This window comes from Cuculus canorus, chromosome 7 (genome assembly GCF_017976375.1).
Source record: "Cuculus canorus isolate bCucCan1 chromosome 7, bCucCan1.pri, whole genome shotgun sequence".
Classification (NCBI taxonomy): domain Eukaryota; kingdom Metazoa; phylum Chordata; class Aves; order Cuculiformes; family Cuculidae; genus Cuculus; species Cuculus canorus.
This window is the reverse complement of record NC_071407.1, coordinates 13,034,270-13,062,209: the sequence shown is the minus strand read 5'-3', so window position 1 is coordinate 13,062,209 and position 27,940 is coordinate 13,034,270. Positions and strand designations below refer to the sequence as shown.

At 44.7% G+C, this 27,940-nt stretch overlaps 1 protein-coding gene across 3 annotated transcripts in view; it reads left to right on the top strand.

Annotated features, from left to right (window-relative positions):
* NEURL1 (neuralized E3 ubiquitin protein ligase 1) overlaps positions 1-26,895 on the top strand; it is a 161,990-nt gene extending 135,095 nt beyond the window's left edge. For 2 of the 3 annotated variants that reach the window (XM_054071240.1, XM_054071239.1), the window contains exons 4-6: positions 5,340-6,020; positions 20,837-20,983; positions 22,247-26,892. In XM_054071240.1, the coding sequence (XP_053927215.1) occupies positions 5,340-6,020; positions 20,837-20,983; positions 22,247-22,488 (1,070 nt within the window). In that variant the 3' untranslated portion in view covers positions 22,489-26,892. Of the gene's footprint in view, positions 1-5,339; positions 6,021-20,836; positions 20,984-22,246 lie in introns of all 3 variants that reach the window. The other variant, XM_054071238.1, reaches the window with a different exon arrangement.
* The last annotated feature ends 1,045 nt before the right edge of the window (positions 26,896-27,940 follow it).

Sequence of the window (27,940 nt, the reverse complement as noted above, 5' to 3'; positions counted from 1 at the left end):
CATTTTGGAGAGTGGTTGCAGCCCTCATACTCTGAAGAGATGCAATTCATATGAGGCCATAGGATTGCACCAGTATAAGAAAACTCATTAAGAGGAGATCCATATCCTAGGGCTCACAGTTAAATACTGGAATCTGCAAGTTTCCAGCACACGGGTGCATGCGTGCATCCTGAGTTTGCTTTGCTTTCTTAGATCCTTTGCAGGTGTGTGAATACTGGCTGCTCATGACCTTGGAAAGTTAAACCTTCAGGCAGTAACAGACAGTACTGAAAAAGAAAGAAAGGAATGAAATAATGATTTGACAGTCTGACAGCAAGACTCTGCGTTCGGGTTTGTGTGGGGCTGAGATGATCTGTGCATGATGATGATTGGAAATGTGTTTGTGGTTGGATGCGCATGTAGCTGTATTAAATGTGCATATATGTGATATCTATAGTATTATACATGTTTAAGGAAATAGATGATTTTAAGAAGACAACATTTGGCAGTGGTTCAAAAAAAAAGGTAGTAGTGAAATGCTTCTGATCTGGTTGCAGTGATTACAGCTCTATCTGGCTGCTCTCCAGTTCCTTGTGAGTGCATTTTTAAAGTGTTACTGCAGTCACATTGAGTGCATGAAGCAGGAGGCTTTTCCGTGCCCTCTGAGCAGGAAAACAAAGAGCTGTGAAGCCTCTGGTCTGGGGAAGATAATTCAGGTTAATTTTCTGTTTAAGGAGTCAGCTGCTAAAAATCTAAGTTTTGCAGATAAACCCCATTAAATAGGAGGAGAAAACAGAAGATAGCTGAACTGCTCAAGTGCCCCTCATTTCTACTTTGCTAAATTAATTACTCCTGCTTGCTCTTTTCTTCAACAAATCCAGAAAATGATACAAAGGGATTTATGAAGTTAGGCACCCTTTATAAAAATTCAGTGTCTCAGATTCTCCAACTGAGGAGCAGAAAAATTGTATTTAGTAAAAATCCTTTCCACTTTGGCTGTGTTTAGATTGTTAGCAGAAACTTTTAAGTCTTAAAATCCAGCATTAACGTCATAACTGCAGTGATACAGAGCCCATCAGTACCTCTCTAGAAAGCTACCTGGCCAGCCAACCTGCATCAAGCTGCTGTGGTCACAGCAAGCTTACTGGTGGTACCCCAACCGTGGTTAAAGCTTGCTCTGGTGACTCACTGAGAGCTGTGGTCTCCACTCACTGGTCCATCTATTCTTAGTCAAGGAGATCTCTCACCAATTGACTTTCCCAAAGAAGCAATGCCAACTGCTTTATATAGGAAATTTTATAACCTTGAATATTTAATACGAAGGGACGATTTCTACATTCTGCAGGCTGAAGCCAGGTGATATCCTTGATAATGGGCTGTTAGACATGTTTTGTGTTTTACAGTCTCACCACATAAAGTCCTTCTGTCTTTTTGGTGTGTGCTTCAGCTTTGTCTCTGCAAATACAAATGTGCCTGAACACTCCTACATGGAGAGCACTTCTGTTGTAAGCATTAAAGGTCAGTTGTAAATTTTCTGCAAGAGTGAAGCTGCGTTACAGGACACTCTAGCATGAACAGCTTGGTCTGTATTTAAGAAGTGACAACTGAAGCTTTAGTGAAAGAAAACCACTCATTCCTGGGCATCTTCTGCCTGGACTTGTGCAAAGCACCCAACACTGTCCTGCATGATGTTCTTGTCTCTAAATTGGAAAGACATGGATTTGACAGATGGAGCACTCGGTGCATAAGGAATTGGCTGGATTGTTGCATGCAAAGGGTTGTGGTCAGTGGCTCAGTGCCCAAGTGGAGACTGGTGACTAGTGGCATTCCACAGGTCTTGATACTGGGACTGTTGTTGTTTAACGTTCTTGTCAGAGACATGGACAGTAGGATTGAGGGTGTCCTCAGCCAGTTTGCTGATGACATCAAGCTGTGTGATGCAGTCAGCACACTGGAGGGAAGGGATGCCATCCAGAGGGGCTTGGACAGCTTGAGAGGTGGGCCTGTATTAACCTTATGAAGTTCAACAAGGCCAAGTACTAAGTCCTACACCTGGGTCAGGGCAATTCGTGGCTTCAGTACAGGCAGGGGGATGTAGTGTTTGAGAGCAGCTCTATTGAGAACAGCTTGGGAGTGTTGGTGGATGAGAAGCTCAACATGAGACGGTAATGTGTGCTTGCAACCCAGAAAGCCAGCCATATCCTGGGCTGCGTCCAAAGGAGTGTAACCAGCAGGTCAAGGGAGGTGTTTCTGCGCCTTTTCTCTGCTCTCATGAGATGTCACCTAGAGCACCATTCTGGTGTCCTTAGCACAGGAAGGACATGGATCTGTTAGAACAAATCCAGAGGAAGGCCACAAAAATGATCAGAGGGGTGAGAGAGTTGGGCTTGCTTAGCCTCGAGAAGAGAAGGCTCTGGGGAGACCTTATAGAAGCTTTCCAATACCTAAAGGGGATGTACAGGAAAGATATGGTGGGGCTCTTTATCAGAGGGTGTAGTGATGAAGGGTAATGGTTTTAAGCTGAAAGAGAGTAGATTTAGATTAGATATTAGGAAGACTTTTTTTATTGTGAGGGTGGTGAGACACTGGGACAGGTTGCCCAGAGAAGTCATGGCTGCCCCATCCCTGGAGATGTTCAGGCCACGTTGGTGAGGCTTTGAGAAACCTGATCCAGTGGGAGGTGTCTCTGCCCATGGCAGGGGGGTTGGAACTGGATGAACTTTAAGGTCCCTTCCAGCCCAACCTTTCTATGATTCTGTGATCATCTGGTGAAAGAAACTGCTTGAAGTCACCTCATTTGTTTCACATTTCACCAGAATTGTTTGTTCATACCCCTCCGTCATTATCAGTTATTCTGGGTAAATTGGCGTTCCACATCTCTTCCAACTTGCCTACCACCCCAAAAGTTGAATTCCCCTTTTGTTTTACCTTTTATGCAGTGGGATTTGGGTTTTTTCTTCTTTGTCTGAGTATTTTGTGATTTAGGAAAACACAGAGCCCTGGAGCAGGCCAGCGTCTCTTAGGGACTCATCTCTCTAAATTTTCACAAACCCACTTCAGATACCAGTAAACCGCAGTCCTCTCTTCCATGGCTATTTGCAAACATTAATGATCAATGTGCACAGTCAATCCTATATGCTTGAGACATTTTATCCCTTTTAAGTGGCTGGGCATCTGAGCTACCAATGGGTTTAAGTAAAACAGTCGGATGTCTAACCCTGGTTTGCTGTCACTGCTCTGTGATTGTATGCCGAAGAACTCCATCTCTCTTAACCTCTTTTCATATGGAAAAAGATATTTTGTTCAGCAGCCAAAGGGAAATGCAAGCATCCTGGTGGAAAACAAGCTGTTTCGAAACCTTGGCTGCAAGCTACCCACACATCATAGTTGTCAGCCAGGTTGCATATGCGTAGTTACAGGGAGGAAAATAAAGAGGACCTTCTGTTCCTATTCAGAAAGGTCTCTACCCATTCACCTACACCAAAGGATCGTCATCAGCTGCCAGCATTAATTTGTTCTCCTATGTAGGTTTCCAGCCAAAGGAGAGTAAAATGTCTAATTCTATCCAGCAGGAGCACTTGCAATGCAAATGGAAGCTCATATATTACAAAGCATTAATGCGACCCACTTCTAGATTACTTGGGGTAATTTCCGATTTTATTTATTTCTCCTTTAATTAACTTCTGGGAAGAGAAGCTGAAATATCAGTATGGGGAAAATAAAATATGAGAAACAAAGCCCATTTTTATTTTGAGTCTGTGCTTCCCTTGTAATAGCAGTTTATTTAAAGAGGAGCCTGGAATAATCCAGTTTAAGCAAAGCAAAGAACTCTACTGAAGCCAAACTGTGTGTGGGTGTCCTCTTGTCAGGGCTCCCAGAAGAGGAGGGCAGGAAAGGCTGTTAGTCAGACCTCCAATATTGCAGGAGATGTTGGCTATTCAGTTGCTGGCATTTTTCCTTGGCATACCAGTACAGAGCTACTTCTCTGGTGTACTGGGAGAGGGTGCATTCCATTGGGAATATCCTCAGATTACCTAATGTCCTTTTCTTTTGTTGTTGTAAAAGAAAATCCCAAGGATACATGACTGGAAGAGGGCCTAGCAGGTGGATTAGAAATGAGTCTCTCCTCCTCTGCCTCTTCTTATTGTTCCACCATGTGCTGTGTTTGCAGCAGGTCCCAGGCTGGGGTTTGGTGGTGCTGCTTTGTGTCACCTGCAGGGGATTGTGTTGTATGGGGTGGTCCCACCTCACCGTTTGTATCTGGACGTGAAGCCACAACAGTCTTCAGGCACAGTTCACACAAAGGAAAAGTCACTGTAGACCATAGCTTATTACCATGTTTGTAGAGAATTACCCATACGCTCAGTTTTCTCACAGTGGAGTCTCTTGATGCTATGAGTCTTTTAGAGTTCAGAAAGTCAAGCATAAGTATAAAACTTTGCTTTATCTCAGCTTACTTTTATAATCTGTTTAAATAATGTTTTTTTCCTCAGTGTATTGCTCTTTAGAATTCCTATGGCAACAGTATAGCTAAGGATGTGTTAAATGAAGTAATTTAGGCATTAAAGGCAGGTGATTATGTTCCTTAGAAAAAGAACCAAATAAATTGATGACTAGCTTTTGAAACAGCAGGTGAGACTAACAGAGGATAAGGTGCAATTCTGTTCCCACTGGTGGGCTTGAATGTGTAAGCATTGTCTTTCTTTGTTAATGTATCTGTGGATTTGATTTTTAATTGTTTGGCTTGGAGATACTAAATGATTGTATGTTATTTATAGAAAACTGCATATTTCCAAGTTCTGCCCTATGAAATCCGTCTCTGTACTCGTTTAAAGTGAGCACTAGAATACTAATGATTCAGTATATATGGGAATATTAATTAAATTTCATATGATGATAAATACATTAGAACTGAACATAGCATTTGTTTTAAAAAAAAAAAGTGTAGTTAGTTATTTCGTAGCTCTGTGAGAATTACTGCAGACAATAAAGAAGGCATGAAAACTTGGAGCCTGTATAAATATTGATTGTTATGTTCAGGGTCTATTTCAGATATTTACCCTCTTCTTCCCCTCTCCAAGGAGAGCTTCCCCTGGTCAATTCTTTCCATTGATTTTGAGTTCGACTGCTCAGAAGCTGAAAATGTTGATACTGGTGGGTAAAGTACAAGAAGAGCAATCAACTGGAAAAGGGTTTTATGATAGTCTGCTTCCATTTTTTAAGGGGAAAATTTCTTAATGGCAGCAGGTCTCTTATGTTCCCTTTTAAACTTATCAATCAATCCAATAGCAATTTACAAACTCCTGGACGTTTTCATCTGTTCTGAAGCAACCCCTTCTTTGTTTTCTCTCTCCTTGCAGACAGTGAAATCATTCCTCCTGACTGCCTGCGGCCCCGCTCCTTCACCGCCATCCGCCGGCCCTCACTGCGTCGGGAGACAGAGGACACACGTCTCTCGGTCAGCTTGTGTGACCTCAACCTCCAGGAGGAGACCTTCCACATGACAGCCACCACATGTCCCATCCCACAGAACTCCCTCAACTCCCAGCACTCCCATCTCCTTCCCTCACAGCTGGAGAGCGACCTCCGCTTCCACCACCTCCGGGGACCCCATGTCAAAATCCTCGATGACCAAACCGTGGCCCGTCTGGAGCACGCTCGGGAGGAGAGGACTTTGGTTTTCACCAGCAGACCCCTTCGGATCAACGAAACCATTTTTGTCAAAATCAACAAGTCCAATGCCGTGCGCATGGGGACACTGTCCTATGGGGTGACGTCCTGCGACCCCAGCACTTTGCGCCCCAGTGACCTCCCCTATAACCCCGAGTCCTTGGTGGACCGAAAGGAGTTCTGGGCCATTTGCCGAGTTGTGGTGCCCCTCCAGAGTGGAGACATCCTGGGATTTATGGTGAATTCGGATGGTGAGCTGCACTTGAGCCACAATGGTGCCGGCACAGGCATGCAGGTCTGCGTGGACTGTTCCCAGCCCCTCTGGATGTTCTTTGTTTTACACGGCGCAGTCACACAAATTCGATTGTTGGGTATGTTGGACCTCCTTTTCCCAAACTTCATGCTCAAGATAACCAGGGGGGAATACATCATGGGGGAAGGGTGGTGGGAATTAATGCCTCCCTCCCTGCTTTAGGATCAGGTGCAAATTTTGTTTTTATAAAAGACTGAAAAAAATTACAGAGTCAGGTGCATAGCACATGGATATGAGTTACAATTCTTACCTCTTTGCACTTCTGTCACATCCTTCACTTAACGTTCTCAAAGCTCTTTTCAGATAATGAATTAAGCCTGAGAGATCTCTATTAAAAGTGCCAGTTAGTCACCACCGACCTAGGGGAGGCAAGGAAGGAGGAGAAGAGGTGCTTTGGGCTAATGCAGAGCATAGCCATCAGGAAAAATGGGATCTGATGTCCTATTCTGTGCTAGCTATCTGGCATGACCGATTCCAAAACCAGCAGTCCCCTTGCTCTCCACAGGCTCATATCTGAGAGGCAGAGAGGAAGCCCTGTGCCTCAAGATTTTGGGGGTAGACAGAGTGTGTCACTGACCAGCTCAACAGGAGAAGGGTTTCTTTGTCCTCCAGCCCTATTGAAGGCAGTGTACCTCATACATGCTGATGGACCTCTGAAGAACTGGCGTCTTTCTCTTGATATTTTTGCTCTGTTTTCAAGCTGTATTAACTGAAGGACTTCATTTAAAAGCTGAAAGTCATGTTTTGAAGGTATAGAGGGAAAAGCCTTGAAATAGCATTTGCTCAGACTCAAATTGAAGTTGTGTGTGTACTGGACAGGAGTGTAGGATGTATTGGGTCATGACTTTAGACCGTATCATGGTTCTGCTGGTGTCAGTGTCAGAAAGTAAATGATAGGTTCTGAGAACATGATGTAATTTCTGGTACTCCTCTAGCTGGAAATGATTCTAAAATGCTCCTTTTTTGTTTATACTGTTATATTCATATAACTTTAAATATACTTACATTCCTTTTTGCTTCAAAGACTCACTATTAAAATGCCCCCCTTACCCACCAGGAAAAAAAAAAACAAACAACCAAAAAAAACCCCTAGAAGCCAACAGGCACCTCCTTTTTTGGGATTTATAGATAGTCTTTGGACATAAATTGTGGTGAATGCACAAATCTCTCTACAGGATCCAGTTCACCATGATCACTGTCTGAAGTGTCCCATGTAATTTCCTTAAAGTTGACCACAGGTCTATGCTGTGTTTTGTGGCTGTTAAAGGCAAACAGATAACAAATGGAGTAGTGCAATTTATTTCCAGAGCCCAAGACTCAATCCGTGATAAATCAAACTGATTACATTTGTTGTGAGTACTGTATGTAATCCATGGCTAGCTCTGCTCTCCACCAAAATGTCATTGTGATAATGGTACATGAAGTCAAACAAATCTCGGTAAAGCAGGAGATTAAATGCTCCTGTGTACGTCAGAAGGAAAACATCCTCAGGTCATTGAGCTGCTGGTAAAAGTAAGCCATCAACCAATGGTTCCTTTCATATGAGATCACTCATTCTGGCAGTTTTACACAGAGCCAATAGCTTGTTTGCAGTAGGTCCTGAAACAGGGCAGAGGGGATGTGTCTCATCAGAGGGTCAGGATCACCTCCTCATACAGAATTCAACAGAACATGGACTTGAAAGCAGGCCTCCTGCATCCTGGACAAACGTCCTGCAAACTGTATGCAGATTATTTCCTATTCCCTGTGTGTATCCTCCCTACCTGCTTACAAGTACGCTCTGTGTTTGGATCTGTGGAATGTAATCTGCTGAGTTGGAAAACTCCTTACTACTTGTGTTTGTAACCACATAACAGACATTTCTGGCCTCATTCAGTGGAGGAGACACTGAAAATGGGTGATTGTTCATAAGTGAGATGTAAGTGAAAAGACCTGGACTTGGTGACCTTGCCTCTCTCAAGGAAAGGGTAGGAGTACAGCTTTATCCACGTCCACCTGGGCAGCAGGCTGCTATCTCCCAGTTAAAAGCTATGAAATCAGAACTTGCCTATGATCTTTAACAGGTATTAAAATAAAAACAGAGGTTCTCAGACCAATATTTCTTGTATAATAATGCTGGGAATAGTACGGTCCCAGTATCAGTACAGTGCAGCTGCCCAGGGAAGAGCAGTGATGCTGTCCCAAAGCTGCACATCTGTGCAACTGCAGTAGTTCTATAGATCAGCAATATCCTGACAGAAAGCAAAGGAAGTAATGAACTCCCATCTCCAGCTTTCGCAATGTTACCAGGGAGGTGATGTGCACTGTTTGCACTGCAGTGGAACAGATTATGGTACTTGCCATAATAGCTGTCATTATATTAGAAAATGTAAGAATATAAAGTGTTCATCTTTCTAATGACAATCTCTGTCTTCAGAATGCAAACTGGAGTCGTTTTATGTGATCGTACCTTTTGTAGTTTGAGCTTTATATCACAAAAGAAGACATGCTGATAGTCATCTTTTTCTACTTTTAATATAAAAAGTGAAGTTCCATTTCTTGAAAGAAATGAGACAAATACTGTGAGAGGCATAATTGTGCCAAACCTGTCTTACATAGCAGATGTCATTCGGTTTTTGAGGGCATACCATTATTAGATTAATCAGAACAATGTTATGCAGTGTCAAAGGGACATCAGTGCTACAGCTGACTATAAAATGAAATTAAAATTGCTTGTTTAGCTTCTTATTGAGTTATTCTGTTTTGTTTGTATGATGGAGAAGGTGGAGAGCAGCAATTCCAGGTAGAAATGGTTTGGTTTTGACTCAAAGAACACGATGGCTCAGGGTATTGATCACTGGCGGCTACAACTCATGCCTTGAGATTAGTTATTTGGTCCTGACCCAGAGCAGGATCAAGGCAAAGTCTCTCCTGGCTTATGACTTTACCGTAGGTGCTGGCACATGCTGACTGCATTATTCTACAGTTTTGGCGATACAACATTTATTTCTTAATCTAAATATCAGGGCAGACCATCTCTGCCCAGGCTGATGGTCTCACAGAACCCTTTTAAGAGAGGAGAGAATTGTAGGGTTGGTTTGATAGTGGAGAGTTCTGGCTCCTGTTTCCATTTGCAATCTGGTGTCATATACTGGCAATGTATTTGCTGTAGGAGAAATAAAAAAAGCAGACAATAAAGATAAAGTTGGAAACACTAATTTTCTTTATGTTATCCCAGCAAAGGGAAAATAAATTAAACCCAAGCACCAATGTAGACTGGTGAAAGGCCACAGTCATCTGTAGTGGGAGATGGAAGGATGTCATTTTGTTGCAAAGAAAAGGCTAAAAGGCAACTTGACCACAGGGAGGGAAGATAAATGAAAGAGGAGGGTACTTTAATGATACAGCACAAAAAATATCAAGCTGCTTGACAATGAAGAGACACAAATTTAAATTAAACATAAGTGAGGGTAATTAACTACAGGAACTGGCTATTAAGGGAGGCAATAGATCTTTTTGTCAGGATTGGAAGCCCTTCTAAATATTTCACATATAAAGCATTGGTCTTAAATCAGAAATTCTGTGGGTTATGCACATAAGACAACCAAACAGAAACCCAGATCATTAGGCAAGTAGAAATGAAACAGTCTTTGCATATCCTTCAGGAATTCCATTAGTTCAGGCTTGGCTGGTTTTTTTTTTTCAGGCATCATTCCTGTACAGTCGACAAAAGAAGCCTATTAAATTTGATTTACTGCTTTCAGCTTTTGCTGGTAAGCATTTCAGCTCACACAGTTTTATTGACAGCTCTGAAAAGTTGAAATGAGCCAGTCTGGATACATGGTCTGGTTTTGGTCTGTTTGTGGTGGTGTAATTCATTTATGAAGTTAAATTGATTGACCCCATAAGGTTTTACAATGTATGACTCATGTCTGGAGGAGCTATCATGGCAATAAGTTTATATATTTAGAGTTTGGGGATCCAAATGATTGGGGATATTCTTTCATTTTCTTTTGTCTCAGAGTGAATCACCAGCATGTAAAACTTCTTCCTTCATCTCCTTTATTTGGTTTTTTTTTGTTTGCTTTGTGGGGTTTTTTTTTGGTGTCGTTTCCCATGTGAATTTCATCCTTTCCAGTAATATTGATGTTTTCTTTTGAGCAATGAAGTAACATGTTCCATCCATAGTCAGACTAATGAAGCTGAGTTGCCAACTTATCCGTGTCCTTTCTATCCATGCACTTCAGTAACTCCAGCCCCACCAGAACAGCTGCACAATATTGCAGCTCTCTGGATGTCTTCTAGTGATGGCCAAAAGCCAACATCAGGCCTGAAAAAAACAACCTAAGATCCAGCATTTGGTGTGGGTAAGTCTGTATTCCCATACATGCTGGGCAGATGGAGAGTGTGTGGGCCAAGCTCTCCTGCCTCCTTTACCACGATCATATGAGCTGAGGCTCCTGCTTAGCTGCCTGTTGCAAAATATTTAGGAGTCAATAGTTGCTGAGGTTTTCATCCTGCTTTCTTGAAATTGAGCTCAAGATGGGGGAAGCAAGGAGGGAAGAGCTGACCGAAGACTTGCAGACAGAACAACTGTGAATCCTTGGTTCTTTGGGATCTCTGACAACAACAGTCAGCGAAAGACCAAATTGGGAATTAGTTCAGCAGAGTACCGTGGGATAAAAGGTGCTGGCAAAGGCTCTTTAATTCAACAGTGAAATTTGATCTAAGGTGGCCTCAGTGCCAGTGTGTAGAGGCAAACTGTACTCAAAACCCATTACAGGCAGACTTACGCAAACCTGTGCCCATTAGGAGTCTTACTGCTGGTCAAGCTTAGCAGCTTTTGTAGTGCTATCCGTGTTGCAGCAAAGCCCTTATCCTGAGGACCCACCTGGAAAGAGTTGTAGTTTCACGGGTGAACAGAATAATTGCTTGCTTAGGTGACACAGAGCCATAGTTTACCATGGGAATTACTTTGCTTCCTTCTGTGACATTCATCATACTGCCCTTTTTGGTTATTTTTTTACTTTAGCTCTGTCCCAGGTGACCAACTCTCCATGGAGCACTAGTGATTCATAGGCCATATCTGAGCCTTGAAGACCACCCTCTGCTTTTTAACCAAGTTTATTTCTCTGCATCCCAGGATTCCTCATTTATCTTGCTGATACATTTCCTGCAACTACTGCCTCCAGATTATCTCCAAGGGAGACTTTCTCCCCTTTTCTCTGGTCTCTGCTGCAGCACTTCTCTGGCCTGATCCTCCTAAGAATCTGTAGGGCTTTTTGGGAGCTGATCCCATCTTACCCTCTCTCTTCCTAGGCTTTTGTCTATCCCTGTGTCAACATTTTTCTTAGCCTGTGATTGCTTCTTGAGTGTTCTGGGACTTGAGCATCCCATGGCAGAGTATCCATCACTTCCAAAAACCTTCTCCAGTCTGGGTGCAGTTATATACATATTTTGAACACGCAATTACTGCAGTAAGCATACGAACTATATAAATGATAATTGGCATATATGGTTGTTATACACACTGCCCATGTGCAGACAGTAGGTACAGTTTGCGCAAAAGTATCTCACACAGGTAACGAGAATCCAGGATCTTTGTTCTGCAATTCTGAATTTATAAGCTCCTCTTGTTTGAGACAAGATAGTTCTTTGCAGTAGTAAATCACGCACAATAAATCACAGTTGTGGCATGTTACCCATTTGGGTACTTGATCTTTCTCCACCTTAGTTCGTGCCAGTAACGTGGAAATTGCTGAGTTAAACACAGCACAAGAGAAGCCTGATAAATGCGTGATGTTGCACAGACATGCATGTAATGAATCTCTTACTTTAACAAGCAGTGAATTAGTAGTGCCTCAGAGTTCTATCATCCATGTAGGGTTTTTTTTAAATTTTGGAAAAATTTCCCACTTGTATGGAAAACGGCTTCATTAAGCTGATTTGGATCGTAACAGGCCTGTGTTGTGTGGCGCTAAACTGCCTGGAGTTCCTATGCACAGCAGGGTACATGGTATTTTATGGTGTTAGAGACTACGGAGGAAGGAAGAGGGTTAATGTTCAGTACCTCTTGGAGAGAAATCCACTTGTATTAATTGATGCCTCTTCATAAACTCTCCCATCATGCATGGTTTTATCTTGCATAGCAAATGAAGTATACATTATTGATGTTAAGTTGTCAGAGCTGCACAAGAGCAGTACAGTGTATGTGACTTCTGGGCTTGATTCCAGCACTGCACAGGGCTCTCCATTCAATGTCCTCTTTTATGTTCATTGTTTTAAAGGAGAATTAGCACAAAGGGAAACTGTTGTGTTAGAGAGGACAAGTTGCTTTATGACTTGTGCCTTGGAAAACAGCATGGTCATGGAAAATTGGATGCAGTCAAATGCGTGTCCCTTGTGGTCAGTGTCAGTAACATCAGAGTTAATACTCGCTCACGGGACCTTTGTACCATCCCAGTGAAATTTCATCACTTGACACATTAACCCAGACTTGCCGTGGGTAAGTCAGTGAGCATTAGCCTGAGGTATCAGCCAGTATTTGGGTAAAGCAGGTGGACCTCCTCTGAAGTGACAACCATAGGGCTTGCAAATGTCTTGTCCTCTGCATGCTCTCCTGCACAAGAGCAGAAATTGTCATCATCACTAGGATAATAAACTATCCCTGGCTGCAGTGAGTTGTTCATAGTAAGTGATGTATAGATCTCCCTTATCTCATAATACCTTTGCCTGCCTACAGTGAATATACAGGATATGAGATCATATCTTTGAATTTCAACTTGTATGTCAGGACAGATAAAATCTGCGTATTCTTTGAATTAACACTGGCACGAGTTAGTTATTCTGACTGCTATGAGAGTGACATAGCAGACTAAACTCTTTTTCTTCTTTGTGAGATGCCTTTTCATCCAGCAGAGTAACCCACAGAAATTCAGAAAGGTTCTGGCCAAGAAAAGTGAAAGTATTTGTTTCCTGTATGCGTCTACCACCCTGGGTAAAGCAGTTTTCCTTTTGCTTACAGAACTACTTTTGCTGTGATTTCCTGAATATTCTGAGACAAATGGCCTTTTAGGCATGGATCTGGAATAAGTGCTGTTTAGGAACAGAAATATTTTTTGGTCAGGGTAATTAATACCTGTGATCTTTTAGAAGGCTTTTCACCTTTGTCTTTCTTAAATGAGATGAAAGCTCCAACTGTCATTTTTCTTGTGATTCAGGTACTTAATCCAGGCTTCTATTCTTACCTCTTCTCGATCTAAGCATCTGTCTTTGTGCTTTGTTGGTCTAGTATTTCTCAGGTTGAGAGATGGAGCCCCGTTTGAGACTCTTTCACTCCAGTTCAGCTAGATGCTCATTGCATGTTGTCCATGCCTACAAGATTTTGCTGACTGAAGTGCTGCGTAACCACTGGACTTCAGCTATCAGGTCAGGAAAGATACCCTGTGAGTTTGCTGTGTGCTCTTTGCTTTTAGACAGCACATTGGGCTTGGGCTCTGAGAGTTGCTGAATCAAAAACTTCTGTGGTGTCTGGAGCTTTCATGTTTCTCCTGGGGTGTGTATATGACTGCAAGAGAGTAGTAGAGCTGCTGGTGTCCTGCTGCCCTTCTGGACATGACAGACAGTAATGCTCCAGTGAAGCCGTAGAGTTCACTCCTTTTCTGATCCAGATGAAAGTCTAAACTGTTGTTGTTCATGTGTTTTGTATCTAACTTTTACTTCTCCCAACAGTCGTTTTCTGACACCTAGCTGCAAACACAGGCTTTATGGTTTTGCATGCAAAATCTGCCAGGCTGCTGTTTGACCTATTTCCGGGCATTTCTGTAGCATAACACAAAATCGCATATGTTTTCATGGGCTTGTAAAGAACAAAATGTAATATTGTTCTATTCAGAACAGCTTTAAAATCCTCTAGGAAATACTTGAATGCAAAAAAACACATGGATCATCCACTGATGTCGGTCACCTGAGAGGCAGAGATGAGCTACAGCTTAGAAGCTGGGCTTTGAGAGCATGGTTGGCCAAAAAACATTGAGCCCAAGGGGAAGGAAGCTCTAGTTTCTGGTCAATGCAGTATTGTTTCCATCACCGTGGGAACGTAAAAATAAATGACTATGTAAATACATGTATTTTGTAGCTTTCAGAAGTGATTGATATGTTTACATCCTTCCCTAACATTATTGTTGATCTTTAACTAGCATGTACCCAGGCAGCAACAGGTGCTTTGTTCCTTTGTTTTAGAATGATGGATTCAAAAGTCCCTGTTGGGCAAGATCTGAGTGGCCCCAGGGGACAGAACAGCTCTCCTGCAGCCTCAGCTGGGAGGCAAGAAAATGCGATAATATACAGAAAGGTTTATGGTTGCTCTTTGGAGCAGAGTGTGTGCTGTGGGAAGGGCTGTCATTTTAGCATTGAGAATCTCTTGCTGTAACCATGTTTGGCATTTCCATCTCTTGCTACATCTGGTGGAACATTTATGCTAGTGAAAACCAGTTACTGAAATAAAACATGGTAGGGTTGCAAAGCTTGTCGAGAAAAGACCCACCTTTTAGTGGCTGTGCCACTGATGGAATACCTGGGTTTTTAGTATCAGTGTCAAGGGAGAGGTGTTAGTCTGACATCTGCCTGGGGAATATCCAAAGACAGAAGCTGTCTTGTGAGCAAAAGGAAAATCGCTGCCTAACCCAGGAGATCTCAGTATGCTGTGTTTTGCCATTAGATTGCAAGATCAAGAGAGTATACATTTAGTGTCCTTTTCCAGGTTCCCCACTTCAGTGTGGGCTTTTGCTCTTGTAGTATGTGAAAGAGCTGTGTAATTACACTAGTCTGCGTTCTCTAATAGTTAAAAGTATATCGCTGCCTTTTTCTTAAATGAATGGATGAATCAAGGAAAAATAAAGTGGGAAATTTCTACACAAGCCACATCCATGAGCAAAATATGTATATATGTGTGTATATATTTATATAGAAGATTTTTCAGTAAAAAAATAGTAAGGACCAAAACTGAGGTCCCAGTCCTACCAGTCTTGCACATAGTTGTTTATCAAGGGTATTCACATACTAGTGGCTACTATAAAGCCAAAGATTTGTAGTAGATTAGGTTAAGCAACGGTATGGCTCTGACAGGTTTAAGTTACTCTAGTATCCAGTCTCAGTAACATCACACTGCCCAGTCACACTGTAGCAGCCCCCGTGGTATGTGTTCGCATGAGCTCAGTACCCACAGTTGTTCCAGATTTTTGAAAGAACCTTGATCCTATGTAGATAACAAAAAGCAGTGGCCCTGATGCACTGAGAGTGTGAAATGTGAGAAGAGATATTAAGGAGTTTTTGAGATAGGGGCATTATTTTAGCTGACAGGCTTAAAAATCTAGTTCCTAGCAGAGGAGAATTGCGATTTTTGAAAGGCATCTAAATTACTATGACTGTCAGGTGCCCGGTGCTCACTGCGCTAAAACATATGAGAACTGCACAGCTCTCTTGATCAACCTTAAAATATTCCAGTTGAAGGCTGCAGTCACATTTCAGCAGCTGTTCCAGTCTTTTCCACTGTGTGCTGGAAGCTCTGGGACCTGTGGATGGATGGAACAATACTGAAGATCTATTGGTAATTACCTGATGTTTATTAGCTGTCCTATTTATGCAGCAAATATGTTATAAAAAGAGAAGGGGCTGTCAACGTGCTCCACACGATCCTCAGCGTATGGGCAAGTCAGTATGTTGCATAAGACTTTATCTTCCTTAGAAACTATGGCAGGAGGCTCCCATATTTTTTTTCTTTTAGGAACAACGTTTAGCTAAGATCCAGGCATAGTCATCAGGTATGGATAAGGAAAGACCATTAAAAATCTGTAGATGGTCAAACTATGTGAACTGGGAGTTGGACAATAGTGGTCATTTACTGACAGTATCCTGTAAGCCAGGAAGAACAAAGGTTAAGTTGGATGGGTTCAAAGGAGGGAAAAGGAGTAGCTCTGGAGTGCAGGCCCAGTGGTTCTACATTGTTTTTATAATGCTCATGAAATAGCCATTAAGAACCTTGACAGGTAATGGAAGTAGCAGGAGGTGAGTCAACCTGAGACTGTGTTCAGTATTGCCAGAAAGCCTTCTGGGGGCAGAAGTAATGATATTCGTTCTTAATTGCAGCCAGAAAACACTGAATATTGCTCATTTGTTTCTTTTCTTCCTTAAAAGCAAAGTCTCCAGACTATGCAGTAACTGCGTTTACAGTTCAAAGCGATCTTCACTTCAAAGCAGCAGACGCTTTCAGCCTGTGGAGTCCAGTTTCTGCAAGACTTCCACAAACACAATCCTAGTGCTCTGGTGGAAACTTTGTGCTTGCAGGTCTTTTGGGTTAAGATTTAAAAAAAGTGCAATGGAACTGTAAAGCGTTGAATTTAATTTTGAGGGAGAAAGAGATAAGAGAGGGAGACGGACACTCAGTGAGGTGGGTAGAGTTTTACTTTTGTCTCCTTATGAACATGAGCCCTCATCCCCACACTGAGACAGTGGGGAGTGCCTTGGTCAAATCCCAGGGCGTTACTGGGTACCTTTCACTGGCTGATGAATGTTTTTCACAGACTGATGGAGTTGAGCCTGTTGTTATTATTTGAGGAATAATAGATTGAGGAATGGCCCTGCCTCTCTATCACCTCTCTCAGGAATACATACCAGATTAAGAAATGTGTTATGAGCACCTTAAACTGTCGGTTTCCCAAAGTTTAGTGATCCAAAATCAACAGTAGTAAGGAAGCAACGTACTCTTCAGCATCACTTTACTTTTCTCTCCATCTCAGCTGTGGTTTGTGTCTGAAAGTCTTAATATACTGCTTGCTAGCAATAGGTTGGGAATAGCTGCGGAACAGATTCATGGCAGCTGCTCCCTGCTTTAGGCCACAGAGGTACCCTAAGGGATTTAATTGCAGCACAGAAAATGCCTGTAAGTCTATTCAGGAGAATACAAACAGCACATTGCTCTTCCCTCCTGGTTTTGTTGTTGTGATTGTTTACTCTGGGTCCTACACAGTAGAAGCAGATCAACACAATCACTTTGTTATGAGAAAAAATGGAGAAATAATATTTTTATAAATTAATTTAAGTGAATTGAAATTTCTGTGGGTTTTTAGGGAGTATGGATTTTGTAAATCCTCCTCAGACAGCTGCCATTAGCAGAGGTACTTAAAAGTTGGGAAAGCCTCAGGACATATTCCCTTAGAGTGGATTGCAATGTTCTAGGGAACCACCCTGTTTGCCACAACAGACCCAGAGAGCCAAAAGCATCTCTGAGAAGTGCAACCACTGTATTTCGGTCGCAGTTAGGATGTTATATAAAAGGGCAATCATGGATACGGATAACTACTCTCATAAAAAACAAATGCTGGAGGGGATCCCAAGACACTACCTACTTCACTTACCTGTTCTTAAACAGCTCTAATGATGGAGGTGCCATAGTTTCTCTAGAAGGTCTTACAGTGCTTCCCTATATACATAATGTCTAACCCGAATACCTTAGAAGTCTGAAACCATGATTTCTTGTCTTATCCAGAATTTTCATGAAAAACAGATTGTTTCTTCTGTCTTTTTAGCAGCCTGTGAAAAATGTTGCCATCTAAAAATCATAGAATCTTACAATATTTTAGATCAGAAGGCACCCCTGGGAATTATCTAATCCAACCTTCTGCTCAAACCAAGGGTAACTTACAAGTTAGCACAAGACCGCATCCAGCTGAGTTTTGAGTATGGAGACAGAGGGACAGGGATACCACAGTGCTTCCAGGCTCCTGCTCCAGTCCTTAACCAGCCTCTTATGATCCTGGATCAGTGCAACCTTTTCAAAGAAAGATAGCATCGTTGATTTATGGTCATCTGGTGACCTTCAGCAATGCTTTTTTTCTGTAGGACAGCTGTATTTCTAATTGAATGGTCTAATTCCCTGTCTTGTATTTCGATAGCTGATTATCTCTGGTTGAGTGCTGCATTTTGCATTTGATCGTACTGAATACCATCCCATTTATTTCTGATCCTGTTTCCAGTCTGGCAAGACCATTTTGAATTACAAACCTTTAGGATATTAACAGGCTTTTCTGGCATGATGTTGCCTGTACGTTCCATAGTAATGCTCTCCTCTACTGGTAATATAATACTGCCTTTCCTTTGTGGGTGGACATACAGGTTCGTTTATTTGCACTTTTCCCAGAGTGATAACAGAAGTATGGAGAGTCAATTTGCATTGGATTTTGATAATAATTGAAATTTGCAAAGATAAAACAGCAAATGAAATTGATTCAAAATCCATTTAAGGTGATTTCAGTCTGTTCAGTATGTTTGAGATCAAGTGTGAGACATGTTAGCAGCAGAGACAATTTATCTGGGAGCTTTAGAGCGTGGAAGAAGGTTTAAATTGATTTATTTAGAATAATTATTTTTTTCAAATCATGGTTTGAATGCTAGCTCTTGGTTGGAGCTCAGTGCACACAATGAACGTATTTGGCCTTGAGTACATGTATCTGGTTTTAGTTAAGCCAGGCTGGCCACACTCATTCCACCCTGCACATGATCTCATTCCATGCTTCTTGTCATGGTATCTGCACACCATCCAGCAATATATTAACAGCATGAGTAATGTGTCTTATGCTGATTACTCTGTCACCAAGGGAGAAGTGTGTCTTGTCTGGTAGGGAACTCAGGTTGTTTTAAACAAAGCTCTATACTTGTCCTGGAGAAAAGTCAAGAGCTGTGCCTTTTGCTAGAAGAAAGAATTGGGAAGGTGTGTGCTGGCCCCGGGGTCTTGGGTAAGGCCGTTTTGGGACTGAGACCAGCTACAGACAGAGAAGATCACATTCCCTGTACTGATGAACATTCCTTGCACTGTGGAAAGGCTGTTTGCACTGCTGCCAGAATGCTTCATCAGTTCATACTCTGTGACACTTGGGGCACCTCCAAGTTCTCCTGTTAGTCCAGGAGGAAAAATGCTCCTAATAGTCTTTATTTTGCATTTAATGAAATGACCAGGTTGGTGTTAGAAATGCAATGTGCTGCGTGTCAGCCGAATTGAAGAAATGTCTCCAGGCTGCAGGAAGGAGAGGGAGGGCTTGAAAAACTTGGTCAGCTGCTCAGTGTTCATATTTGTTCTGTGTGCAGTGAGCGAGATGAAATTTGTGCCCCTGCTGGGCCTGTTTACACTCTGTGTTACCCACAGGGCAAGTTTTCTGCTACGGTGGTGTCAGATTGGAGGAGAATGGCCATTGCTTGTAGCTGTCAGTAGACGCTGCATACCCTTTGCGTGCTTCCTGAGCTCAACACCAGCCTCAGCTCCCGTCTGTGCAATAAAGGAGGTGCCTCTTTACAGTATCTCCAGTGCAAGAGCCCCAAAGCCCTTTGTAGAGAGGCTAATTCAGCTTCAGGTTGTGCCCAGGAGCAAAGCACTCCTCATTTAAAGAGTGAAACTGAGGGACTGAAGGCTGAAGCATTTTGCTTCTCCTCAGTGCAGTCCTCAGAACAGATTCTGACCCAAATGTGACCCCTACTTGGTCCTTGTGCTACACCTAAACTGCTAGGTCTTGTTCTGCTAAAAAGGGCAGGAGAATCTGGCATCGGCCCCTGCTGAGATTTTGAGGTTTTTGCACAAACCCGTAGTTGGCACTCGGAGTCCCTGCTTCCCGGTTGGCTCAGTAGTCTCCCTGCAAATAGGAACTGAAGGGCCTTTCCAGCACATGAGGGTTTCTTGGCCTCCTGCTGCTGCTTTTTCTCTGGTGAGTAGCCTCCAACTCATCAAGGACACTGCAAATCCAAATCCTCTGTCTCTCTCAGTTCCTTATATGGTAACACGAAGAAGTCTTAGCATTTTAGTTCTGATTTGGAGTTACCCTTGTTATCTTCTTAGATGGGGAACTAGAAACTTTAAAACCATAGGCAAACTATGGTTCTTCCACCAAGAAACCATACCTTGATTCATGCATGTGTGTGCCGCTGCCTCATCGCTGTCTTACTGAAGACCAGGCTGCACCGTTAACAATCAAATTCCCCTAAAATACTTTGTGGCAACTACAATTTTAAGCTTTCCCATTTTTTTCCCCTTCTGGAAGGGTCTTAAATATAGCTGTTAAGCAAAGGAAAGAGGCTTAGATGGTGGGAGGGCACCAAGCAGGCTGTGATGGTAAGCAGAGAGAGCAGGAGGTAATGGAACTTGGGACACCTAGAAGGGACTTGAAGGGGCTCTGCAGTCTTGAGCCATCACATCCAGACATGCAGAGAGTGAGAGAATGTCCTTGAATGGAGGGAGAAGTGCCCTTGTTCATCCCAGGGCCAAAGGCATTTTGATGACTTAACCCTTTCTATGACAGAGGCCCTACAAAAAGAGGCAGAGCAGTGAGCAAAGCTAAGTTTTCCTGATTGCCAGACCTTCAGTTTAGTCTCTGGGAAGCACTTGAATGACTCTGCATGAACTTATCAGAGCCTGGGATGACACATTTTATGCTGGGTTAGCACAGAGTGCTTAGACAAAGCGATAAGTTCTTGTGCTAGAGTCCAGCTTATCCTCCTGCAGGCTGCGTTCTCCTCTACTGGCTACCAGTGTATTGCTGGATATAGTGCTGAGAGTGGATATGAGCATGAAACCAGAAGGAAAGCAACTGCATTTAATGTCTTGACATACATTTAAAGGCAGGAACAAAGGATTATGATGGCTAAAGGAGCTTCAGCAAGTTTCAGGGGATAGCTGCTAAAATATGAAAAACTGTATGAAGTATTTTCTTCTTTTATGTCCTTCCTAGATTTCATGCTGATGAGACAGAAATTCTGACAAGCACTGAAAACTGCACCTCCCTGCCACATACCCTCAGTGCCTTTTCAGCCTCAAGTTTTCAGAGTAACTGGTTTTCTTGTCTCATGCTGCAGGTTCCACCGTATTAGCTGAGCGGCTTGGGCTGTCCACTCCAAGCTCACCCACATCAACACCTAATTCCCCCACCGTCCTCTGCAGTGGTGTCTCTGACCCCATACTGTCTACGTGTGGCTCTGGCCCCCTCTGCAGCTCCATCAGTGGTAAGTGTGGTGGGATCCCTCCCCACCTTTCCTTTGCCTCCTCCTGCTTGCTCCTTCACTGCCTCCCTTTTGTGGTCTCAGGCTTGTCTCCCAGAAGGACTCTAAAACCACCGTGATCAACAGTCTCCTGTCAGCTCCCTCGGGGAGGAAGGGAGAGCCTCTGCAAAGTCTATTTTCAGTCTGTTTTATGTGGAAGCTGTTTAGATGCCTAGACAGCAATATTTCTCCAATCCCTTTCATCACAAAAAGTCCCAAGGGAGGCAGCAGAGTTTCTGTTACGTGCGTGGCCCTGTGACGCACAGCTTCTTCTGGAGAGCTGTGTGGCAGTGACATGTTGCACACTAGCTGAGAATGGAGGTATGAGGATGCCTACTGGCCCCCTTCCCCTCTCCATACAACTTCAATACCCTCTTCAGGAAAAGGTAGTATCGATATTTTTAATATGCTGATGGATTCCAGTGACATTTACTAAACGCATTAGAAAATGATAGGCTATTCTGCAGCATTTTTAAAACCCCAGTGGCCTGCATGATCCCAAGGCATTGGTGGCAGGCTGTACAGATTAAGAAGTCCTTGTCATTGTTGTCTACACCAAGTGTTTTTCACTGAAGTGTCAAGTCTAATAACTGGTGAGAATAAACATTCAGATTTGTACTGGATTTTGGAGGAAAACCCTGAAATTTTCTCGTTATCTTGCTCCCTCATCTGGCTTCATTGGTGAGACCTCATTATGGGTGTGTGGTGAGCTAAATGGTGTGCCCACTATGAGCTTGGGGCTTTCCCTGTGGGTACCACCTCACCCCTATTCCAAAAGATCCACACAGGGTGGTTTGTAGCCAGGCATTGTGGTCCCACATCCCCTGGCTGACACTGGAGATGAAGCATTGCTTGTCTTGAGAGCTGCTGCCACCATGTGCCACCTGTCCTCTCTCTTTTCAAAACAGATGGCTTGATCTGTCCCTCCTTTCTCCTCTGTTAAAGTTTAAACAGTGGCTTCAAAACGTGAAACTGCTCTTTGTCCCTGCTACGTGGGAACAGCTGTCTCTTGGTTTGCTCTACACGGGCAGCAGATCCCAGCAGATGCTGCCATTCTGCTGCCATGAGCCTTGATGTGTGTGAACTGGGGCTCAGAGAGTGGGACAGTAGGGCACAGGAAGGACTCCTGACCCTAGAGAATCCACAGCTGGCTTAAGGGCAGCAATTACCCTGGAATGTCGAGAAGCATTTTAAGAAGCATGAGTGACCCTCTTCTTTGTGTTTCAGGCACAGCTCCCAACTCTCCAATCAGTTTGCCTGAGTCACCCATCTCCCCATCCGTCTCAGGGCCCTGGGGAGATGAGTGCACCATCTGCTACGAGAACATGGTAGACACAGTCATTTACTCCTGTGGACACATGTGTCTCTGCTATTCGTGTGGGCTGAAGCTGAAGAAGATGGCCAATGCTTGCTGCCCCATTTGCAGACGGGCCATCAAAGATATCATCAAAACATACCGCAGCACTTAAAGCAGCAGCAGATGCTGTGGTGGGGACTGAGCAGGTGGGGAGTAGGTTGTGAAACAACCCAGGTATTGGTCTCTGATCATCATCCAGGAGATTCAAAAGCCATCACCCACCTCCGCTCTGACCCCCTTTTCTAGAGACAACAGATGAGACAAGCTTAGAAGCTGCTCTTCTACCCTCCAAGCAAGCCCTGGATCTGAATTCCAGTGTGTCAGAGAAGCTGCGATGGACTACTCTCCCTTGCGGATTTTAAACTTTATCTCAAAAAAACCACAAAAAAACAGCTGGTGCAATCATCCCTTTTCTACACCATGCACGGCAGAGAGGGGTCTCCAATGTTTAGCAGGGACAGCAATTGGCAAGAAATTCAGTGCTACATCTCTCTTTCTGGAGATGCCCTGTGTGCAGAGGACAGCTTAGGAGAGGAGAAGCAAGCGACATGTTTCTGTGTACAACCAGCCTGACTGTAGGAAGCCCCTTAGAAAGGATGGAGCGAGGCAAGCTTTGACCCAGCAAGCAAGATGTAGTGAGTGCATTCACAGTGGAAAGGCAGGGGCCATGGATGCAAATTCCAAAACCCACCCCATGTTGGCAGGTAGAAGAGCAGCCCCACGAACGCTGCTCCCTGCTCCTCTCTTGCTGTTCTCTGGCAGAGGGATTCATTGTGGGTTTGGCAGCCAACACCAACACTGGCCTTGCTCCCTTCCAGTGATGTCCAGCCACCTCCTGTCACTATCCTGTTGCATGATGAGTGGCTCTCAAACCCCACCACCACCAATTTGCTGTGGCTTATCCCAAATGGTCCCCATGCAGCACAAGGGATTTGGCAGCATTTCGGCCCCTGTTGGCCTGCAGGAGAGGGAGAAGCGTCTCCCTTTCCTTTCCTCCCACTACCCTCTAGACAGCACTTGTAAGGGAGAAAATAAAAAAGAAACAAAAACCCCAATCCCACTGGGGAAGAATGTATAAACCCACAGGTCTGTGGGTTTCATTTACTGGTAACTTTATCACTGTGCTTTAAGACAAAACCAGTCAGGGGGTACTGAGCCCTTCGCAGCCAGCCCGCTGGCAGGACGTGGCTGTCCTTATGTGTTAGGAAGAGAGGAAAGAAAAAAATAGCTTGAGCAGTTTGGTTTGCTTTGGTTTATTTAAATAAATCCCTTGCCCTCCTGCCACAGTTGGGAACCCCACTGTCCTCATGGTGGGTGCCTACAGCGGTGGCCCCCATGGTTGCTGTGGCACAGCCACTGCTTCACCATGGCTGTCAGCCTGGCCCCGAGCTGCTGGTCCTTGGGCTCAGGCAGGGTGGCTCTGCAGTGGCAGGAGCTGCCTCTCTCTCCTCTGGTCCCATCCTGCTGCCTTCCAGAGCTATGTGGGAGGTAGCGATGGTGGCTGGGCTCCAAGTGGTGATCAGGGCTGCTGTGCAGCAGGAGTGATGTTTGTCCTGCCCTGCTGCCCACCAGGCTGGACTGAGGAAGGCTGTGGAGTTGCACCTCTCCTGCCAAGCCTTTTCCTGCACTCCAGCACATAGCCACTGATAGGACCTGGGGGAACAGTGTGGCATAGGAATAACAGCATTTAATAGAAATGGGCTTGCTGCAGGGTGGTGTCATGCCCCCTCAGGCAGCAGGTCAGTGAAGGAGCACTCATGGAGGCTGCTCCCACGTGGAAAACGTCCTCATCCTGTCCTCTCAAGGAATTGAAAAAAGAGGCTACTAGCTGGAGAGCTCAGTGTAGAGCCTTTGTCTAAAGGCACCTCCACCACTGCAGCCTCCCATGGGGGTCTGCAGCCACTCCCAGCCCACCGCATGGGCACTACTAACTTGAACGCCTATATTCTGGTTACAGGGATTTACGTTATTTCTTTGCATACCTCTCATGTACACACCTAACCCAGCCCTGCTTTGCACTCCAGGCCAGCTTTCAAAAGCCCTGGAGTGCCATGGCTCCTGTGACTGGACCCCCTCACCGAGGGGTGGGAGGAGGACAAGTTGGTGTGGGGTCAGAGCAGCCGTGCCGGGAGCACAGCTGGTCTGCAGGAACGCAGCCAGCCTCCGGCTTACCCAAGGACAGAGCAGTGACCTGCAGACACAGGAAGCCTGTTTCAGCAGTTACACAAACTCTGGTACAAAGACTTCGGAGAGTATGAACCTAAGGGGTAGGAAGACATTGATGAAATAATAACAGATGTGGGGAAATGTGCAATAAGCATCCTCCCAAGCCTTTACCACACCAGTGGGACTGGCTCCCCTCCGTACAGGGCAAGCCAAGGGGTACATTTTATTTTTCAAGAAACTCCATCCATGGGTACCAGTGCAGTGGTGTGAATTCCCTTTTCGCCTTTCAAATTCAGAGTGTTTTAATATATAACTGTGTTTGTTTTACTGTGGACCAAACTCTAGGAGTTAGCAGAAGCTGAAAGCATCCCCCAGCATCTGAGCTCAAAAATTGGGGTTAAGTCAAGTCCTGCTCCCAGCATCAGCTGGCCTCTGGTTGTGAGCAGGGAGGAGGGGAGCAAGGCTCTTTCCAGGGAGAAAAAAAACAAACCAGCAAAAGCAGTAACAATAACAACAATCCTAATCTTTTGTTTTGTATGACTGGTGTAGGTTCACATGTACCTCTGTGTTCTTGTGTCATTTGCATTTCATTGCTTTACTTTAAGATGTTTTGTGTTCTGTTTAAAGAAAAGAATAACTCATTGTGAAAAATTGGATAACTGTGATTGTGAATAAAGTTGATTTAGGTATCCTGCAGCAGCATGAACGGCTGAGTATTTACCATTTCCACAAGTGTGGCAAGAGACAATGACCCGTCTGAGGCAAGGGCAATGGTGGCATGAGAACATCCTCCTTTGCAGAAGTGGAGTGCAGAGAGTTCAGTCTCCCCTTCAGTCCTTGAGGATGAGGGGGTTATTGACAGCTGGTCCCCCGATGGACACTGTACACACATAAGGAATAAAGAAAGCCACAGAAGTAAAAGTGAGGGCTAACCATGTTCCTGCAGCTTGAGCCCCACAGTCTTGAGCCTCTTCACACCTTTCATAGAGAAAAGCCACAACTGCTTCCCTCTCATTGCCTCGTTTGTGTTGTCTCTCCTGAGTGCCTGTGTGACCACACAAAAAAAGCAATCAACAGCACAAGAAGGAGAAAGTGTGCTGCGAGGAAAGCCAGGACCAGGCACCTCAGCCTGGGAGGGGCCGGGTAAGGGGCTGAAGATTGGGCACTATAGCCAGGTGTCCCCATCCCAGCTTTGGAGAGACATGACAGTTCAACAGCTGACAGGAGCATCCCAGCCCTGAACTGAGTAATAGGTTGAGAAGGCCCACAGACAAGCTGTGGTCTGGCCAAGGGAGATGCTGAGGCAAGATGTAAGTGCTTCCTCAGCATGTAGCAAGGGATAGAGGGACCCAAAGGGGATTTGGATTCTCCATAAAGAAGCCAGCTCCCCTAGAATCCAGTAGCTCCCCTGCTGCAGGGATCTGCTAAAACACACCTACGAGAGAGCCGTGTGAGTTTCCCTCCCCACCTTTTTCTTTGGCTATTGAACAGATGAGAGACTGGGTGGATCACCCTCTCCTGTTATAGGACATATTGAGTTGGCATCTTCTCCCTCCGTGTGGATGCTCTGTCTGTCAAGGGATGGGGACTTCCCAGGAGGCTTGTCTTCAGCCTCTCCAGCTGAAAGCATTCCACTCTAACAGCTTCCTAGAGGCCTAAAACATTCCAAGGTGTGTAAAGAGAAACCACTTCCGCACCCCAGCTTTCTCCACCACCCTGCTGAGGATCTTTTAGCTGTTGGGATAAGGCAAGTCTGCACAGCCTGTGCTACAATCCAAGAGATGTGCCCAGGCCCTGCTTTCTCTAGGAAAGGAGGATCTGTAGTGGGTCTAGAGAGCCTTCTCTAGCCACAGCCCAGCCGTGGGGAGCCTTCTCATCCCCTCAGGAGCAAGGGGAAGAGTTGCAAAATGCAGACTGCTCCTAGAAAATGAGGACAACGAGCTGCCAGACAGCCCGTGTGCGCTGTCCTGAGCCCAAGCACTGCCATGAACATGCACAAGGGCAAGTGAAGTGCTAATGCTCTGGGCCAAACTCAGACCCTCGTCTCCCCTGGCATCAGCAAGAGGGACCAGGTCAGATACCCCCATGCTTTCCCCTCTGAACAGCCCCAGCCTGTTGATTCCCTCCTGCAGCTGCCGTATGCAATGGCCTTAGCAAGCTTTGCACCCTGTCTGCTGAGCATCACTGGAGTCGCTGTGCTCTGACCTCCCTCCCCAGGCCATCACCAAATCCAACACAGATCTGCAATTTCACCATCGCTTCCAAGCTATTCTCCACAAAGACCAAGGGAAGGGGCTACACAGACCTTCCCTAGCACCAAGGCATCCCACCAGCGCAGCTCTCCTGCTGCTTCAAGCTCTGGGACAGCCTGACAGGAGGAGGAGGAAGAGAAGGAAAGGATGCTCCGAAAGTGGTCCATGAGCTGCAGAGCTGATCCAGCATCGCCACCTGGTGCTCCGTACCCGGCACGGCACACAGCCACTTAAAAATAAAAAAAGTAATTCACCTTGCTTCCAATTCTCCTAAGGCTGATTTTACTCCTTTTCCACAAATATTATGAATACACATAAGTAGGACCAGATATATTTAGTCTAAGTTCAGCACAAATCTGGTGGTACCTCTCGGAGAAAAAACAGGAATGAAGGGAGCACTGAACAGTGGGTTACAGTATACAAAGGGATACTTGAGTGTATATGGTGATTGCCACAGCCCACAAAATCCCTTTTAACCCTAGGCTGGTTGGGTCATACACATTGGGGAAGAAGGGACACAGTTCCCAGGCACATTTGCCACTAAATGTGTGCCTTAAAATACCCAGGACTGCATGCTGCTTCCAATACGATTCCTGGCATCCTTCAGAGTGCTGGTGTGCCCAAATAGGTCTACTCCTCCTTCACTTGCCTACGTGCCAGCATGGAGGAACATTTCATGGGCACGGTTAGCAAAGGCTGTGCCTCTGGCAAGAGGTGGCTCATCCTGGGGCCTCGGTAGGGAAATGAGTCCCACAGAATGTTTGTGAAGTGCTACAGCACATGGTGAAGGCATAGCCGCATGCTAAAATGAGGGATGCGCTCATGTGAGGTCATTCTCTGCTGCAGGAACAGAAAGTTGGGATGGGTTAGAGCCCCTCTGCAATCCTGCTTTCCGAGGTGGCAGCAGGCACTAGGCATGATCCCTTTTGCCTATAGATTTGCAAACTTCTAACAGGCCACAAGGAAGTGAAGACCACTACATAGAATGCTCCCATAACCGAATCAGGAACTGAAGCGCTAGAAAACAAACTTGTTTCCTCTTTACTATTAGATCCCCTATTACAACCCGATCCCCCACTGTAACCCCTAATCCACTGCCCTCTGCATCCCCCAAGAGATTTCCCACATAAGAAATAGGGATCCTTT